The sequence below is a fragment of the Chrysemys picta genome, chromosome 1, assembly GCF_011386835.1.
Source record: "Chrysemys picta bellii isolate R12L10 chromosome 1, ASM1138683v2, whole genome shotgun sequence".
In the NCBI taxonomy this organism is placed as follows: domain Eukaryota; kingdom Metazoa; phylum Chordata; order Testudines; family Emydidae; genus Chrysemys; species Chrysemys picta.
Window position 1 is genome coordinate 88,622,528 of NC_088791.1, and position 19,495 is coordinate 88,642,022.

At 46.8% G+C, this 19,495-nt stretch overlaps 4 protein-coding genes across 4 annotated transcripts; 3 read left to right on the plus strand and 1 right to left on the minus strand.

Annotated features, from left to right (window-relative positions):
- Positions 1 to 14,749: 14,749 nt before the first annotated feature.
- Positions 14,750 to 15,652, plus strand: LOC101935600 (histone H1-like). The gene has a single exon (XM_005308933.4). It carries the CDS (start codon positions 14,930 to 14,932, stop codon positions 15,584 to 15,586), a length of 657 nt encoding a protein of 218 aa, XP_005308990.1. The 5' UTR covers positions 14,750 to 14,929; the 3' UTR covers positions 15,587 to 15,652.
- Positions 15,653 to 16,480: 828 nt separating this feature from the next.
- LOC101935872 (histone H2A.J) lies at positions 16,481 to 16,984 on the minus strand. The gene has a single exon (XM_005308934.5). It carries the CDS (start codon positions 16,917 to 16,919, stop codon positions 16,530 to 16,532), a length of 390 nt encoding a protein of 129 aa, XP_005308991.1. The 5' UTR covers positions 16,920 to 16,984; the 3' UTR covers positions 16,481 to 16,529.
- Positions 16,985 to 17,198: 214 nt separating this feature from the next.
- LOC101936139 (histone H2B 8) lies at positions 17,199 to 17,691 on the plus strand. The gene has a single exon (XM_005308935.4). The coding sequence runs from the start codon at positions 17,261 to 17,263 to the stop codon at positions 17,639 to 17,641; it is 381 nt and encodes a 126-aa protein (XP_005308992.1). The 5' UTR covers positions 17,199 to 17,260; the 3' UTR covers positions 17,642 to 17,691.
- Positions 17,601 to 19,169, plus strand: LOC135974353 (histone H3). Its single transcript, XM_065561912.1, has 2 exons — positions 17,601 to 17,738; positions 18,675 to 19,169. Exon 2 carries the CDS (start codon positions 18,694 to 18,696, stop codon positions 19,102 to 19,104), a length of 411 nt encoding a protein of 136 aa, XP_065417984.1. The 5' UTR covers positions 17,601 to 17,738; positions 18,675 to 18,693; the 3' UTR covers positions 19,105 to 19,169.
- The last annotated feature ends 326 nt before the right edge of the window (positions 19,170 to 19,495 follow it).

The following is a 19,495-nucleotide window of genomic DNA, read 5'->3' on the forward strand; positions in this document are numbered from 1 at the left end:
TACATTGGCCAAACCGGACAGTCCCTCCGCAAAAGAATAAATGGACACAAATCAGACATCAGGAATGGTAACATACACAAGCCAGTAAGTGAACACTTCAATCTCCCTGGTCATTCTATTACAGATTTAAAAGTCACTATCATTGAACAAAAAAACTTCAGAAACAGACTTCAAAGAGAAACAGCAGAACTAAAATTCATTTGCAAATTCAACACCATTAATCTGGGCTTGAATAGGGGACTGGGAGTGGCTGGCTCACTACAGAAGCAGCTTTTCCTCTCCTGGAATTGACACCTCCTCATCTATTATTGGGAGTGGACTACATCCACCCTGATTGAATTGGCCCTGTCAACACTGGTTCTCCACTTGTGAAGTAACTCCCTGCTCTCCATGTGTCAGTATATAATGCCTGCATCTGTAACTTTCACTCTATGCATCCGAAGAAGTGAGGTTTTAACTCACGAAAGCTTATGCCCAAATAAATCTGTTAGTCTTTAAGGTGCCACCAGACTCCTTGTTGTTTTTGTAGATACAGACTAACACGGCTACCCCCTGATACTTTTCACAAAGAGATCACTCTATATCTGACCTCTCAGTCCCCATCCTCAAAAGAAATCTGCACAACACTTTCAAAAGATGAGCCTGGGAGCCTACATTCATAATTTTTCTAGATACTTTTCAATTTTTCAATCATGGATTGAATAGAGACACTGGATTTATGGCTTATTATAATAATCTATAACCCACTACTCCTCTCTGCTCATCTTCCCCCCCCCCCCTCGTTCCCCCCCCCCCCCCATGACTGGAAAGGCGTTAACTGGCCACTTCACCTTGAATGGTCCCTTGAAATATCTGTTAACTGCTTATGCTAAACAATCTGTTCTATCTTGTATTTAGCTGTGACATTTCCCAGACCTGAAGAAGATCACTGTGGCTCGAAAGCTTGTCTCTCTCACCAGCAGTAGTTGATCCAATAAAATATATTATTAATAAGAGTTGTCATGTAAGGCGGTGCTGGCCCCTCAGAGCTCAGAAGCTGTGCCAGCCACACCACAGATCTAAAGGGCAAAGATTGGGAAAGGGGCAGTGCTCCTACCCTGAACTCTTGCAACCCCCTCACCTTCTGCAACACTCCTCTCCCACTTTTATCTACCTGGTCTCCGATCCATGTACTTCCCCACCACTGCTCCAATTTATTCCCTCTTTTATTCCCTTTGTTCCACATTTCTCTGACCTCCTCCACATGCTTGTTGCTCTGAGCCCCTACACTCCCGCCCTCAAACTCAGCCACCAATTCCACCCTCCTTGACACTCCATGCCCCTGGTAAACCTGGAGGGGCTATGGGAAGAGGAAGGGTGGTGGACCTCTGAGAAGTGCATGTAACAGCTGAAGGCAGGAGAGTGTAGACTCAGGCATGGTCTACACTTGAAATATAGGTCAATGTAGGTACAACTCCCAGGGCTGTGAAAAATCCAAACTGCTCAGTGTTCTAGCTATACTGACTTAACCCCTGGTCTAGATGTAGCTAGGTTGTAGAAGAATGCTTCCGTCATAAGTTCCTGAACTTAAGGTGGTGGCTTGGGGGGCGGCGGGGGCGAAAGAGGGAGAGGACAAGGGGAGGAAGGGTTAAAGATCTTCCTAGATAGGTGAGTCTGGGTTCATTATTATGAGGTGTTGCTATTACCTACTACACAAATGGAAATTGAAAGACAGACCAATATGTGAATGTGAAGAAGACATCCAAACCATGGAACTGCTAATGAACCACTGCCCTCTAAGATCCTTCTTCAGAGGAACAACCTTGATTCATTCCATCTCTGTAGAAGCCATAGAGTGGATGACAAACTTGGATGTTGAAAGTATCAGAGGGGTAGCCGTGTTAGTCTGAATCTGTAAAAAGCAACAGAGGATCCTGTGGCACCTTTGAGACTAACAGAAGTATTGGGAGCATAAGCTTTCGTGGGTAAGAACCTCACTTCTTCAGATGCAAGAGGTTCTTACCCACGAAAGCTTCTGCTCCCAATACTTCTGTTAGTCTCAAAGGTGCCACAGGACCCTCTGTTGCTTTTTGGATGTTGAACTTTCATGTTGCTTTTCAAATTGCCATATGAAAGAAGAAGATTCCTAGTGATTATTGCCAGCTTCAAGAAGATAAAGTCAAGGTTACAAGGTGGGGCTTGTGTGGCCCTTAACTCTGAATAGACTGGTTTTCAGATGTTTAATTTGTGTTACATTTATGTTACATTGTGTTAAATCTTTATTTACTGGTTTTCAGAGGTTTAAGTGTCAGTGCATTTGACATTCTAGAAGGGTATAAAACACTGCTGGTCAATCTTAGTTTGTATTAACAATGTTTTGGGGTAGTAAATTTCCTTGTGTCTTTTGGGGAATTGGTGATAGTGAGGGTGCATGACTGAGGGGCACCTGTGATGGAGGAGGGGAATGAGGTTGTGCTTGGGAATACTTCACTGCCATTCATCTATCAGTTTTGGCCTCCATTTGGTCCCTCATTCCCCTTACAGAGTTGGAGAGAGAAAGGAGAGGAGGGATGGTGGTAGCCAATAATAAGGAGAGGAGACCCAGACTTCTTTCTGCACTTTGGGGCACTTTTATAATGAGCTATTTTGGGGGGGGGAGGGGGGGAGATGGGCTGTATCTCAGAAAGCCCTGGGCCAAGTGATTTTGAATTTGTGACACAAACACTACCGGGATTTCCGTTGCACACCTGGGCACGACTTTCCATTCCTCAGCTACCAGGTTGCACCTTCTTCTGTTCCCTCAATGTCCCTAGTAAGCTTCAAGGGGCCATGAGTAGGAGGGAAGGTGGTGTTGGTGGTGGGGTGAGAAATGCATGTACTAACTGGAGGCAGGATGTGGGAGTAGGCTGGAGGTCCAAAATCCCTACCTTAAAATCTGGGTGTAATGCTTGGGGAAGGGGCTCTATAACCATTCTGCATCATAGAACATTCAGAGGTATGTGAAGAAGTCCATTTATCTCAATGGGATTTTTCTCTGAGGAATGGGAGCACCTCATGATTATGAATGAAGCCTGAAGCAGTAGCTTTGAGATATGTGAGCTGTTCTATCCATCTCAGTGGTTCCTCTCTGCACTGGAAGTTAAAACCACTAGAAAATGTTAGCAGCTCTTTTTTTTTTTTTAAATGAGGAAGAGCACCCTTCGAAGTAACCCCTAATTTACCCCATTATCTCTATCCCTGGTTGTCATGAGGCACAGTGATTTTCAAAACAACCTAAGCATGCAAGTGGAATTTAGAACACTTGGAATTTTGGTTCTTCTTCGAGTGCTTGCTCATATCCATTCCATTAGGTGTGTGCGCGCCGCGTGCACGATCGTCGGAAGATTTTCTACCCTAGCAACACCGGCGGGTCGGCTGTGGAGCCCCCTAGAGTGGCGCCTTCATGGCGCTGAATATATACCCCAGCCGACCCGGCGCCCCCTCAGTTCCTTCTTACCGCCCCTGACGGTCGTTGGAACTGTGGAGCGCTGCTTAGCTGTTCTCCACTCTCCCTAGCTTAGTTAGTCATTCGCAGTTATAGTTATAGTTGTAGTTCTAGTGTTTATAGTTAAATAGTTAAATAGTTTAAAGTTGTTTTGGTTGTTATTGTAGTTCAGGGGATTAGGGGGGTCGTCTCCCCCCTTTCTCCCCCGACCGCGGGGCCGGGCTCATGCCCAACGCTCCCGGCTTCAAGCAGTGCGCCTCCTGCGCTAAGCCTATGCCCACGAGCGACCCGCACGACTCCTGTCTGAAGTGCCTGGGAGAGTCCCATCAAACAGATAAGTGCAAGATCTGTAAGGCCTTCAGACCAAGGACCAAGAAGGAGCGGGACTTTCGGCTCCGGCAACTCCTGATGGAGGCGGCACTTAGTCCGGACGCTCCATCTACAAGTCAGGCCCCGGCACCTAGCGCCTCGGTGCGCAGTGCCCCGGCGGCACCGGCTATGACGACCACGCGAGTGGCGTCGGACAAGCCTCCCCGGCACCGAACCTCGTCGGCACCGCAAGTACAGCAAGTGCCTCGGCGCCGGTCATTATCCCTGGGGCATAAAAAAGCCCATAAGACGGGGACCTCCGTGCCGAAGACGCCGGCTCCCCCAGTAACCGGGGGTAGAGCCGCGTCCACCGGTGGAGCACCGGAAACAGGTGCCTCCAGCACCGTCGACTCCGGCGCCGAGGCCGTTGAGTCCGGTGCAGATAGCGTCTCCACCGAGGCCGGCGGTGATACAGTGCCTCCCGTCGACTCCAGAGACCTTCGCGGCGGCGAGAGACTTAATAGCTCTCACGGAGCCGGCACCGCCCCAACCACCGGCACCGACGGCACCGTTGACTCGCCCGGTCCAGTCGAGGGGGAAACCTGCCTTGATGCGCCCTCCATCGCAAGGGCTGGAACCTCGGCACCGATCCAGGTCCCGAAGCAGGTCCCCACGCCGCTCGCAGTCCCGGCACCGAATATCGCCTCGGCACCGGTTGTACTCGCGGCCAAGATCTTCTTCGCGGCACCGCTCTACGTCTCGGCACCGCTATGATCGTCGGCACCGATCAACGTCGAGACGTAGTTCTCGGCACCGCTACGGTCGACGCTTGACGTCGAGAGGCCGCTCCCGGCACCGGGCATACTCCAGGTCCTCGTCGAGGTCCAGATCCGACTCCCGGCACCGACGAGGTCATCGGCACCGGTCGCGGTCCCGGCACCGATCGCCGGCACCGCGTAGAGATAGATCATCTCCGGACCGGCACCGTGCGGCACCGCAGCCCACAGGAATCGCCTCGACGCTCTCGGCACCGCCGTGGCCATCGAGATCGGTGTCCCGCTCCTCGGAGGACCTCTCGAGATCGGCATACCCCCCTCAGGGGCAAGCCGAGGAACAGGACTTGGGACATTGGCAGGACACGACAGAGGACCATTCTCATGGCCCATCTCACTGGTCGTTTTGGACCCCGTGGGCGTACCATCAGGCGCAAGGGGCTCCAATTGCTTCGACCTCTCGCTCCGGTCACTCCGTCAGAAGGGCCCCGGAGTCCACCATTTCTCGGCCTCCGCCAGGGGGCATGGAGGCTTCTGTGTCCGCACCACCTGACGCCCTGGACCCAGGCGCAGGTGATGCTCCAGCCCAGGAACAGGGAGAACAGGACCAGCCCTTGGATCCTGTTCCACCGGAGGCATCTTCCTCTTCTTCTCCGGATGAGGCAGTGGCGGGCACATCGTGCACAGGCCCACCTCCAATAGATCTTCGGGCTCACCAGGATCTTCTGCGCAGGATGGCCCGTAACATGGACCTGCAGGCGGAGGAGATAGTGGAGGTGCACGACCCGATCGTGAATATCCTCGGAGCGGATGCCCCATCGAGGGTGGCGTTACCCCTGATCCGCACGATACAGGCCAATGCTTCTACGATATGGCAGACTCCTGCCTCTATCCCGCCCACAGCGAGAGGGGTGGAAAGGAAATACTTTGTCCCGTCTAAAGACTACGGGTACTTGTATACCCACCCCCAACCGTGTTCACTGGTGGTGGCATCAGTGAACGCAAGGGAGCGCCACGGTCAGCAGGCCGCAGCGCCCAAATCAAAGGAGGCTAAGCGCCTCGATTTATTCGGCCGTAAAGTTTACTCAGCCGGAGGGCTGCAACTCAGAGCGGCTAACCAGCAGGCGCTCTTGAGCCGCTATAGCTTTAACTCCTGGAACTCTATGGGGAAGTTTAAGGAGTTGGTTCCCCAAGAGTCCAGAGAGGAGTTTGGAGCCCTGGTAGAGGAGGGTAAGAAGGTGGCTCGGACCTCCTTACAGGCCTCCTTAGACATAGCGGACTCTGCTGCGAGAACCCTGGCCTCAGGTATCGCTATGCGGAGGATCTCCTGGCTCCAGGTTTCGGGTCTGCCTCAGGAACTGCAGCAAACCCTGCAGGATCTACCCTTCGAAGGTCAAGGGTTGTTTTCTGAAAAGACGGACTCTCGCCTGCAGAGCCTCAAGGACTCCAGGACGATCATGCGTTCCTTGGGGATGCATGTTGTGGGCCCTCAGCGCAGGCCATTTAGACCGCAGCCTCAGCGCTTCTACCCCCCCCCCCCCGCCTCGTCAGAGACAGGACTCAGCCCGGAGGCGAGGGCGAGGTGGTAGAAGAAGGTGGACCGGCCCTCAACCTGGTCAGAACCAGGGGCCACCTAGACCACCTTCAGGCCCCAGGCAGAACTTTTGAAGGTGCGGTCGAGGACGGCGCCCCAGTCATCCCCCAGGATCCAGCCCCCTCCTTTCGGGATCGCCTCTCCCACTTCCACCGTGTTTGGTGCCTTATAACTTCGGACCGTTGGGTCCTTCGCACGGTGGAGAGGGGATACGCTATCCAGTTTTCTTCAATCCCCCCCTCCCACCCCCCTTCCCCGTCCCTCTTCAGGGACCCTTCTCACGAGCAACTTCTTATACAGGAAGTTTCTACGCTCCTCGCTATGGGGGCCATAGAGGAGGTTCCAGTGGAGTTAAGGGGCAGGGGATTCTATTCCCGTTACTTCCTCATTCCCAAGTCCAAAGGAGGTCTGCGACCCATCTTGGACTTGCGCGGACTCAACAAATTCGTAGTAAAGTTGAAGTTCCGCATGGTCTCTCTGGGGGCCATTATCCCTTCCCTCGATCCTGGAGACTGGTTCGCCGCCCTCGACATGAAAGACGCATACTTTCACATTGCTATTTACCCGCCTCACAGACGCTTCCTGCGATTCGTGGTAAACAGGGTGCACTACCAATTTGCAGTCCTTCCCTTCGGCCTATCCTCGGCCCCACGGGTGTTCACGAAATGTATGGCTGTCGTGGCAGCGTACCTTCGTCGGCAAGGGATACAGGTGTTCCCGTACCTAGACGACTGGCTGGTGCGCGGTCGCACCAAAGAACAAGTTCGAGATCACGTCCACATAATAGTGCACACATTCAACAAGTTGGGTATCCTACTCAACAAGGACAAATCCACTCTAGAACCTACCCAGAGAATAGAATTCATCGGCGCGGTTCTAGACTCCAGACGCGCACAAGCCATCCTGCCAGACAATCGCTTTTGCACCATCACGAGCCTCATTCAAGGACTCAAGGCCTTCCCAACTACCACGGTGAGGTCGTGCCTTACCCTGCTGGGTCACATGGCTTTCTGCACGTACGTAACCAGGCATGCCAGACTTCGGCTTCGCCCACTCCAGACCTGGGTGTCATCAATATACCGCCCACATCGGGACAGCCTGAACATGGTGGTCACAGTCCCGAACTCGGTCCTGACCTCCCTCACATGGTGGCTAGATCACAATGTGGTTTGCGAAGGGATGCCGTTTCACGCCCCACAACCCTCTCTGCATCTGGTCACAGACGCTTCATCTCTGGGTTGGGGCGCCCATCTCAACGAGCACCATACCCAGGGCGTGTGGACTGCACCCCAGCTAGCCCTGCACATCAATGTTCGGGAACTGATGGCGGTGCGCCTGGCGTGCCAGGCATTTCTCAATCTCCTACGTGGCCGCTGTGTGTTAGTTCTCATCGACAACACCACGGCCATGTTTTACATCAACAAGCAAGGAGGAGCACGTTCGTCAATTCTATGCCAAGAGGCCATTCGCCTGTGGGACTTCTGCATCGCCCACTCAATCCTTCTCACGGCATCGTTCCTCCCTGGAGTCCAGAACACTTTAGCGGACCGACTCAGCAGGTCCTTTCAAACACACGAGTGGTCTATCCGTCCGGACATCATACATTCCGTTTTCCAGAAGTGGGGGTTTCCCCAGATAGACCTGTTTGCATCTCGAGACAACAGGAAGTGCCACGTGTTCTGCTCCCTGCAAGGTCGAGCTCCGGGCTCCCTCTCGGATGCGTTTCTCCTTCCCTGGAAAGACCACCTGTTTTATGCCTTCCCTCCGTTTCCTCTGGTCCACAAGGTACTGCTCAAATTGCGCAGAGACCAGGCACAGGTGATTCTGATCGCCCCAGCGTGGCCGAGACAACATTGGTACACCACACTGTTGGAACTCTCGGTTCAGACACCGATCCCGCTTCCATTATGTCCAGATCTCATCTCTCAGGACCACGGCCGGCTGCGTCACCCCGACCTGCAATCGCTCCACCTCACGGCGTGGTTGCTCCATGGTTCACCCAGGCAGAGCAACAATGCTCGCACTCGGTCCAACAGATTCTGCTGAGCAGTAGGAAGCCTTCAACACGGACCACATACTTGGCCAAGTGGAAGCGGTTCTCCTGTTGGTGCGAACAACGAGCCACGTCCCCGTTACAGGCACCTATTCCTCTCATATTGGAATATCTCCTCTCCCTAAAACAGCAAGGGTTGGCGATATCTTCAATTAGAGTTCACCTGGCCGCTATATCAGCCTTTCACCCAGGAGAACTCGCGTCCTCGGTATTCTCTAACCCGATGGTCGTTAGATTCCTCAAGGGCTTAGACCGGATGTACCCACAACAACGTCAGCCCGTTCCGACGTGGGACCTCAACCTGGTTCTCTCCAAGCTCACAGGTCCTCCATTCGAGCCACTGGCCACCTGTTCACTTTTGTACCTATCCTGGAAGACAGCCTTCCTCGTAGCCATCACCTCAGCAAGGCGCGTTTCTGAACTCAGGGCGCTTACATCCGAGCCCCCTTACACAGTTTTCCATAAGGATAAAGTGCAGCTTCGTCCACATCCTGCCTTTCTCCCTAAGGTGGTTTCCCCTTTTCATATCAACCAGGATATATTTCTCCCGGTCTTTCATCCTAAACCACATGCCACTCGCCAGGATCAACGTTTGCATTCTCTGGACGTACGCAGGGCCCTGGCCTTCTATATTGACCGCACAAGGCACTTTAGAAAGACGACGCAACTCTTCGTTGCAGTGGCCGACCGAATGAAAGGCTCACCGGTCTCCTCACAACGCCTATCCTCCTGGATTACGTCTTGCATCCGGACTTGCTATGACCTGGCAGGTGTCTCAGCACCGCACCTCACCGCTCACTCCACGAGGGCCCAAGCTTCCTCGACGGCTTTCCTGGCGCAAGTTCCGATCCAGGACATTTGTAGAGCTGCGGTTTGGTCATCAGTCCACACGTTTACAGAGCACTATGCACTAGTGCAGCAGTCCAGGGACGATGCTGCCTTCGGATCAGCGGTTTTGCACACAGCAATGTCTCACTCCGACCCCACCACCTAAGTTGGGCTTGGGAGTCACCTAATGGAATGGATATGAGCAAGCACTCGAAGAAGAAAAGACGGTTACTCACCGTTGTAACTGTTGTTCTTCGAGATGTGTTGCTCATATCCATTCCAAACCCGCCCCCCGTCCCCACTGTCGGAGTAGCCGGCAAGAAGGAACTGAGGGGGCGCCGGGTCGGCTGAGGTATATATTCAGCGCCATGAAGGCGCCACTCTAGGGGGCTCCACAGCCGACCCGCCGGTGTTGCTAGGGTAGAAAATCTTCCGACGATCGTGCACGTGGCGCGCACACACCTAATGGAATGGATATGAGCAACACATCTCGAAGAACAACAGTTACAACGGTGAGTAACCGTCTTTTCTTAAATAAAATAAAAGGTTTGCAGAACTGATGAATGGGGAAGACAACCTTTCTCTACCTTTCTGGAGAGGTGGCTTTAACACTAGGGCTTCAGATCACCAAGATGACAATTCTGCTAATTATGCAAAAGACATTGCTGATTATCCTGTGGAAGCTGCATACCCTGAATAAAAATAATGAGGAGTCCCTGTGGCACCTTAGAGACTAACAAATTTATTTGGGCATAAGCTTTCATAAATTTGTTAGTCTCTAAGGTGCCACAAGGACTCCTCATTGTTTTTGCTGATACAGACTAATACGGCTACCACTGAATAGTTCCCAGTTAGTTGGGGGGCAATTTGTCAGTTAGTCCAGGGCACATGTACTTGTATTGGAAGGCAATATGTCAGTGGTTGCAGGGGCTCATAATCAAGGTGTGAAATGTGCTCAAGATCATGTGAGTGATTTGAATTGTTGGGTCTCTTGAACTGTGTAGGAGCTATATATTGAACAGGTATGTCCATTCTGTACCCTCCCAACTGCTGAATTAATTAATAGAAAATACTAACACTCAGTAATGAACCAAGCATGAGTGGATCATAGTGACTGTTTCCTGGGTATTGGGGGCATGCAAAGTGTATATAAACTTTAGGACTTTTCAGGTGTAGGAAGGAAGGAACTTTCAATGGCACAGAATTATTAATAGGTACCCATAATCATGATTCTCTGAGACACTGCATACCCCTTGTTTCCCTAAGGCATGAAACCATATCTTAACTACACAGACTCTGACTAGCAGCAGTTGAATTATACACTCAGAAGACACAGGAAGGCAGAGCATGCACTGAAGCTTAAAGTAAAGTGGGGTTTCTGGAACACTACAATGATGGAAATTCAGAAATTAGGGCATCAGGGAGGTTTCCCTTTAATGTTTTACCCAGCAATTGTGAAAGCAAGGGTGAGGTGTTTAACAGACTATGGATTGATGTGGTGTTTGGATTCTCATTGCAAAATATACACAGCTGGATAGACAAGAAATGTCACTGGATATTGTGAAGTCTGTCAGCACCAGGCAAGCAAACCTAATCAGAGATAATTTCACACCAATCTTGCTAGGTCCAGTGATATAAGAGATGAATGAAACTGAGCTTTGAAATACTGTAGGTGTTTCTGATGTTGGTTTGATTCATGCAAAGACTTTCTTTTTATCATCTTGAATGTAATATTATGAATTGATATGCTTTTGGGTGAGAGAAATTATGGAACAATGATAATGCAAAGAGAGAAATACAGTACTGCAAGCAAACACCTTTATTTGACTCAAAACAACTGATCAGCTGCAATAAAACAAAAATCCATATATAAAACATTATTTAGGGACAATTAACTGGAAATGCGTGTCCTGTGGCTTTCCATTCTTTTTTTCCTGGTAACTGGCAGGGTGGAATTGAAACAGAATTGAGACAAAAACAAACAAAAAACGTAGAATCATCTGATTTTGATATGATAGGACATACATGATGTTGCTCTTCAAAGTCACGGTCAGCATTCTGACTGATAATTTCATGCTGTTTTTTTCCGGATTTTAATGTAATCAACGGATCGTCTCACCCTTTCCCACATCAGCTGCAGCAGGGATAGTTGTTTAGCTTGTATATGGAGGCCAGGCAGGGGGCGGGAGGAAAGGAGAGGAGAAACAAAGCCCTTGTTTTTTTAGCAGGCAGTCACTCTGCAGCCACTTAAAATCAGCACTGAAAATGTATTGTTAATACAGAAAAAATACCAGGCATTCAGAATCTGACTATTTTTGAGCGGATGAAAACAATATAGCCTTCTGGAACACGTGAATGCTCCTGCTCTTTTAAATACATGTGTATTACATTAATTCTCCATGTTGCAGCTTTAGAAAATGGCGGCGAACGCTGGCGAGAAAACAGGGGTAGAATATTATGTGGCAGAAGCTGATTGGTCGGAATTTGCTGCAGACTCAAAAGAGCTGAATAAGGCTGCTACAATTATGTAAATCAGATCACCAGCAATATTCGCTTCAGGAGAAATGCTGCCTTCGCGCTGTACCCTGTATTGGTCCATTTAAACTATGTGGAAACGTCAGCAGGGTCAACAAAATGTTTTAGAGAGAAGGGGCGAGAAAGTGTTCGCTTTCAATTGGTCGGCTTGTAAACAGCTTCATCAGTCCACCAGAAAACGAGAGACGAGGGAGAAACAACAATAATACAAACTGTTTGAAATCAGTTCTTGTGTTAATGTAGCTACCGAGACATCCAGTATTGTCGGGAATGGGTTTCCATTGCAGTTATAATTATAATAATCATAGGTTTCAATATCCTAAATTGGACATTATTTTCTCTGAAACTATTCTAGAAATGTGAACTGCGAGTTTATTGCACGTTGGGGGAGTCTAAACTGACCCAGAGACAACGGAATGTTGGAGGGTGGGGGAGAAGCAAAGGGAACAGTGCCAATAACCTGCCTGTTTACTTTAGTTTTTAATGAGGTCTGAATTCCAGGAATATAAAGAGAGGCATTGCAGGCCTATACGCATTAAGAGTTTTTCTGTGTATTTTGATAGTTATAATTTGTACAAAACTGACTTTGTATTTTGATTCACAGTTTGGTCGTGGTGGGGTAGTTCGGGAGTAGGGAAAGGAGCTGCTAAATGCCTCAGAAAGGTGCTGAGAGCAGCTACGCGAATGATCTATGAAGAGACCCCTGCGGTGCTCAAGGTTTTCATTCAGGATGCAGTCAGTCGCCTATATTCAGTATGCCAAGCAAAAAAACGGTGACGGCCGTGCACGTGGTCTATGGCTGCCTTAAAGCGCCAGGGACACACACTATGGATTTGAAGGTTAAAATCATTTTGGTAACAACATTTACAAACACAAAGGCTTTTTTGTGTTGTAGGGCCTATATATATATATAGTTTAGTTATAGTTATACATAAATGCTCAGATATAAAATCTAGTTCTATTTAAGAATTATGGAAAGGCTATCCAGAGAGATTAATTTTAACCAAAAGTTGTATATCTGAATTTAAAAGTCAAAATGTTTTAAAGAAAATGGGTAAAAATTCTAATCTTACCAATACCACAAATTTAAACTGTCTGTAGTTACATTTTTATTTTGCATTATAGTTAAGTTAGGCATGTTTTAACATTTAAAGTTTAGAAAATATGCCAGGGAGTGAGTGAGAGATTCAAGAAGCTCAATCTATTTAGTTTAACAAAGAGGAAGTTAAGGGGTGGCTTGATTATGGTCTATAAGTACCTACCTGGGAAAAATATTTAATAATGGACTCTTCAGTCTATCAGAGAAGGGTGTAACACAATCCAATGACTGGAAGTTGAAGCTAGATAAATTCAGTCTGGAAATAAGGGTTACATTTTAAACCATGAGTGTAATTAATCATTAGAACAATTTAGCAAGAGTAATGGTGGATTCTCCATCAGTGACAAATTTAAAATCAAGATTGTATTTCCCCCCCGCCCAAACATATGTTCTAGGGATTATTTTGGGGAAGTTCAATGGCCTGTGTTCTACAGGAAGTGAATTAGATTACCACAATGTTCCCTTCAGGTCTTAGAACCTATGAATCTATGAAATAACACAGATTTCTTATTGTAAATAAAATGTATAAATATAAAAAGGCCTGTTCAGTAGTCAGTACATTTTCTCTTACTGACAAACCAGATGAAAACGTCATTTTAATCCAAAGAATGAGCAAGCAACTAATCATTATGAAAATAAATGATCAATTTGAATAGTGGCTGTAAAACATTCCAGTCACTTATTTCTGCTTAGTACTGAAGGGATTCATTATTCAGTGCTGGTTAATCTGACCATTGGAATCAATATAAAGAAATAAATGGAAAATCAACTATAAAAATGATCCTCCCGGTTAAAGACAAAGGGAACCTGTCGACTGTTAAAAGTCTTTCTGAAAGAAAAGGAACCTTTTTTGTATATAGCGTTTAGCTCACTGGAAACAAGTATTATTGTTACTGAATGATCTAATCTGAAAACTGTAATGTAAATTGTGCTGGATAAAATCAGGTTTTTGTCTATAAGTATTCCATTTATTATTTGGGGGAAAAAAGAAAATATGTTGAATAAATTTAATTAAAAACAGATGAGTGGCTTTGAAAATATGTTAAGTACATTTAATCCGTTAGTAAGAGAAGATTCACCAAGTGATGGTGAACTCAGTGAAGAACTGAGTGTGAAAATCAGAGATGTATGTAGATTTACAGATCTCAAAAGGGGTACCGGCAGTACTTCTGTCGGTGGGGGAAAAGAGTCTGACCATGTGACCCAAATCCGGAATTCTAGACCCTCCATTTCAAAGCGCGGGCTTTTCAAACTGCCCAATCAGAATTAAGAGTTCAAACTCAACGCTGTCTCAGATCAGCCCAATACCTTTGAAATCACCAAGAAATCTTAAGAACCATCCACTATTAACAAGGTCGAGGAAAAACAAACAAACCAACACAAAAAATAACGAACCAATCCTCCCCCTCCCCACCAATCAAACCGAAAAAAACGAAGTGCTCCTTAAATTATGTCGAAAGAGAGAGAAATTAAATTTCCAATCAAGGCTTTAAATAGAATTCATATAAGTGTTGTTTCTCATGAATTCTGAATTAAGTCACTGAGGCTAATTAGGTTGTAACGTCGTTTCAACCCTGGCATTTCATGTCAGCTCGGGCTCGTGCTAATCAGGTTACGGTTACCTTTTATTATTTAAAAGTGCAGCTCCGGTGTTGTCACGAAATCATAATTTAAATGATAAAAACGACAATAATAAATAATTCTTTAAGTTTCGAAGTATACGCATTGTTCAACCGACCTCCAGTTTATTCTGTGGGAGGGTGTGCTACCTCTTTCTGTTTGAAATAGGTTTATAATGAACTCATTGATACAAATCACTCGCTTTCTTTCCTAATTAGAAGAAGACCGTCAAAGGAATAGCATTACATTATTTCTCTGATCTTTTTGACAAAGGGACATTTTTAATTTACAAAGAAAAACAAAATGTTCTCTCTCTCGAGGTCCATCCAGCTTCAGTACTCAGAATTTATAATCTTTTCTTTAATGCAATTTCATTATTTTCTGAAGGAAACACTAATGGATGAAAATACCCTGTTTCAAATTCATTTGGCTGAGAAAAGGGATAATTTGGTGGCAAATATTGTGCAAAAAAATACACTTTATTGACTCCGAAGAAACACAAAATGAGAGAGGAGAGACGAGCCCTTTCAGGTTTGCAGCTGGGCGGGCTCTTTAACGCACCAATCAGAGAGTGACCCCTCCCTATAAATAACAGGCATCAGACTAGTTCACTTCAGTTTATGTTTTTTTCCGATTTTGTTACGTGTCTGTGATCATGTCTGAAACTGCGCCTGTAGTTGCAGCAGCAGCTGCCCCTGCTCCAGCCTCTAAGGCTCCAGCTAAAAAGGCAAAGAAGGCAGCCGGGGGTTCGAAACTCCGGAAGCCCTCGGGCCCCAGCGTAACCGAGCTGATCACTAAGGCAGTATCAGCCTCTAAGGAGCGCAAAGGGCTCTCTTTGGCTGCTCTTAAGAAAGTTTTGGCAGCTGGCGGGTACGATGTAGAAAAGAACAATAGCCGTATTAAGCTGGGGCTGAAGAGTCTGGTGAGCAAAGGCATTTTGGTGCAGACTAAAGGTACTGGTGCCTCTGGTTCCTTCAAACTCAACAAGAAGCCTGGCGAAATCAAGGAAAAGGCACCCAAGAAAAAGCCAGCGGCAAAGCCTAAGAAACCAGCTGCCAAGAAACCCGCCAGCACCGCTAAGAAGCCTAAGAAAGCTGCGGCGGTGAAAAAGAGCCCGAAGAAAGCCAAGAAACCAGCGGCTTCCGCGGCTAAGAAAGCGGCCAAGAGCCCGAAAAAGGCCAAGCCCGCCAAGCCCAAAAAGGCAGCTAAGAGCCCGGCTAAGGCCAAGGCGGTGAAGCCCAAGGCTGCCAAGCCTAAACCAACCAAACCTAAAGCAGGAAAGGCTAAGAAGGCAGCGCCCAAGAAGAAGTGAAGCTGTTTGAAGAGAAAAATCGAATCTCGTGCAAACAAACCCAACGGCTCTTTTAAGAGCCACCCACCCCTTCTCCAAGGAGCTGAAACACCTAGTGTACCTATGCATCAAAGGTTGCTTTGGTAGAGGGCCTGGTTTTTTTACCTTTACAACATTCCAAAAACTCTATATAGTGTAAGAAACCACTGTAATACCTCCGAGCCAAAAACAATTTAGAAAAATCTAATGTTGGTTGGGTGAGGTTTTTTTTTTTTTTTTAATCCATGCTAACACGGATTCTAGCCATTATTTAGACTTTTTTGTTAGAGCTCGTCCCGCTAGCAATTTAGAACTCCCTTCTCTCGGTCTATTTTGCCTAGCTGTTGGGAGTATATCACCGGTTAAGCAGTATGAATAGTTGTTTTGCGGGGATTGGGGAAAATTTGAAAAGTCCGCGCTTTTGAGCAATTGGATAATTTGAAAAAACCGCGTTTTACAACGATTCGTCCATGACGCGCCTCTTTCCCTTCCACCCTTGGGTTTGTTTGAATTCAGTGAATCCACTCCATTTACCCGTACAAATTAAATATTCTGGTGTGTTTAAAATTTACAGCAATTTTTCTAAATTTAATTCTCGCTTTTTAGTTAGATTATAACTAAACCATAGTTAGATTATAGGCGGAAATGTAGTACTCATGAAAATACATAAATCAGAATAGGAACACGGTAGAAAGAACAGAAGTATTAAGTTTTTAATAAACTAAAGAGGCAGTGATTAAAGCTTTAGCCCTAATCGGTCTACAAAAAATTTCACTTAATGAAAAGTAAACTAGAGTTTACAACACTCAGAACGTGTTTTTTTAAAAGCATGTAATAGATTCGTGTATTAGGAACTCAACTCTTTTTCTGTTACTGTGGGTGGCTCTGAAAAGAGCCTTTGGGTTGATCTAGTATATGGTCACTTTTACTTGCTCTTCGCCTTATGGCTCTCAGTTTTCTTGGGCAGCAGCACAGCCTGGATATTGGGCAAAACACCCCCTTGAGCAATGGTGACTTTCCCCAACAGTTTGTTGAGCTCCTCGTCGTTTCGGATGGCGAGCTGTAGGTGACGGGGAATGATTCTGGTTTTCTTGTTGTCTCGCGCAGCGTTGCCAGCTAGCTCCAGAATTTCAGCGGTCAGATACTCCAATACCGCGGCCATATAGACCGGGGCGCCAGCACCCACCCGCTCAGCATAGTTACCTTTGCGGAGAAGACGGTGCACACGACCTACAGGGAACTGTAGCCCAGCTCTCGAAGAACGAGACTTGGCCTTCGCCCTCACTTTACCGCCCTGCTTTCCTCGGCCCGACATTGACTCGCTAGTTCACAAAATCAAAACACTTTTTAAAAGACAAAACCTGGAATTAATAGCGCCCCGCCCGAATCCTGCCTTTTTATCCCTTCCTTGTGGTACAGACACTGATTCATGATTGGTTGAAATTTTTCATTGTATTTCCAACCAATGGTGATGAGGATTTTATTTTGACCAATTGGATGTAGGGTTTATCGTGTGTGACGTGACTTTTAGCTGGGCCCAATAAAAAATGAAAGATTACAAGCGTCTCATTTGCATAAGGTCCCTATAAATAAGAGGGGTGGCCGCCATTATATTTACGTTGTTTCTGTCTTTTAGAGAAAGCAACAAATCTCAATATGCCTGAACCAGCGAAATCCGCTCCAGCGCCTAAGAAAGGGTCTAAGAAAGCTGTCACTAAGACTCAGAAGAAGGGCGACAAGAAGCGTAGAAAGACTAGGAAGGAAAGTTACTCTATCTACGTGTATAAAGTGCTGAAGCAAGTTCACCCAGACACTGGTATTTCTTCTAAGGCCATGGGCATCATGAACTCCTTTGTGAACGACATCTTCGAGCGTATCGCAGGGGAGGCGTCTCGTCTGGCGCATTACAACAAGCGCTCGACTATCACTTCCCGGGAGATTCAGACCGCTGTAAGACTGCTGCTGCCGGGCGAGTTAGCCAAACACGCGGTGTCTGAGGGCACTAAGGCTGTTACCAAGTACACCAGCTCTAAGTAGATTCTATCAAAGAACATAAAACCCAAAGGCTCTTTTAAGAGCCACCCAAATTTTCAATAACCGAGCTCAAAACACTGCTTTGTTTTCCCTGATTGGGGTAAGTGTGATTGTTCTAAAAATGTTACCTCACAGAAAATACATGTTTTAAAAATCTAATTATATCTTAACTGTTCCTAGGAAATGTACACTAAACATTTAAATCTCAATTCTTTGCGATGTCTAAAAGCTTTATCGTTCGATCAAAGGTTCTCGCCTCAACTCTTACATACATGCTTGGAGGCATTCGAATAAAACATGAATGTGCCAGTTTGCATGCTTAGTAGTCAAAGCACCTTGCTAGGTTTTTACTTAGCCAATCCCTTGTTGAGATGCATACATCTTGGTTTTCCGGAAAGTAAAACACTAACAGGACAGTAACTATTACTATATATTAAAGATTTCAATTATTTCTATTAAATCCTTAATTAAAAAAATATGTCGCTTATTTTGTGGGCGTTGGGAGGAAGGGATTGTAGGTTGTCACCCTTTAGATAACCCCAAAGTGCAATATAAAATGGTATCGAATTCCCCACCAAACTTTCGGCATATGCTGTATAATTTTTCTTCGCTGTCGCAGTCTGGTGAGGTGGGAATGTTGTAAGGAGGATGGAGGTATTCAGAATCACATATCACAAATCTGTCGCTTTCAAGCGGTGGGTGAGGGATTTAAAGAAAAATCAGCAGGCATTAAAATAGGATTTTATTAAATTACTATGAGGACGTAATCGAGGCTATGTGGGCTAGAGGGAGCGCGTGTTCTGTGGAATCAGATGATGGAGGGCGCGGGCGCCGGAGGCGGTATAGGCATTACCAGAGGACAGAAAGAAGGCGGGAAGGGTCAATTCTTTCCCTCCCGGCAGAGCGCGGGCTTTTCAAATATTTAAAATTGTCCAATGCAGTTTGCCTTTTTCCGCCAGCCAATCAGGGGGGAGACTTTGGTTATATATTCCGGGGTTTGCTACAGCGCGTCTTGTTTGCCTTTGTCTGAAAGCAGGTTTTCATAGTTAGTGAGAATGGCGAGAACAAAGCAAACAGCTCGCAAGTCTACTGGGGGTAAAGCTCCCCGTAAACAGCTGGCTACTAAAGCTGCCCGTAAAAGTGCTCCTGCGACGGGAGGAGTGAAAAAACCTCATCGCTACCGGCCCGGCACCGTGGCTCTGCGGGAGATTCGCCGTTACCAGAAATCTACTGAGCTGCTCATCCGCAAGTTGCCCTTCCAGCGCCTGGTCCGTGAAATCGCCCAGGACTTCAAGACCGATTTGCGCTTCCAGAGCTCGGCCGTTATGGCTCTACAGGAGGCTAGTGAGGCTTACTTGGTTGGGCTTTTTGAGGACACCAACCTGTGTGCTATTCACGCCAAGAGAGTCACCATCATGCCCAAGGACATCCAGTTAGCCCGGCGTATCCGCGGAGAGAGAGCTTAACATTTCTAATAGAGGGCGTTCATGCAACCAACTAAAAAACCCAAAGGCTCTTTTAAGAGCCACCACGTTTACACTGAAAGGAGCTGTATTTCTGCTTTAATATTTGAATGGATTATACAAAATAAGAGTACCAAAAAGATTGCGGTCTACGAAGAAGTAGACGCATGTTTCGTTTATTGAAAAAAGTGCCTAGTACTAAACGACTTTTTTTTATTCATGTTTAATTTGGTTTAAGTTGCACCAGAAAGACACAACACTTTTTTACATGATATAAGGAACAATCAGTTAAAACTTGCAGGTTACTTTGGCCACTCACATTTTCAGTGGAAGAACTCTGTTGGTAAGTGTAATAATCATAAAAACAAACACCCACAGCATTTTTTTTTTACTT

Bases quoted from the DNA above. Each gene is read 5' to 3' on its own strand.
- LOC135974353 (XM_065561912.1), top strand. From the start codon at position 18,694: ATGGCGAGAACAAAGCAAACAGCTCGCAAGTCTACTGGGGGTAAAGCT.
- LOC101936139 (XM_005308935.4), top strand. From the start codon at position 17,261: ATGCCTGAACCAGCGAAATCCGCTCCAGCGCCTAAGAAAGGGTCTAAG.
- LOC101935872 (XM_005308934.5), bottom strand. From the start codon at position 16,919: ATGTCGGGCCGAGGAAAGCAGGGCGGTAAAGTGAGGGCGAAGGCCAAG.
- LOC101935600 (XM_005308933.4), top strand. From the start codon at position 14,930: ATGTCTGAAACTGCGCCTGTAGTTGCAGCAGCAGCTGCCCCTGCTCCA.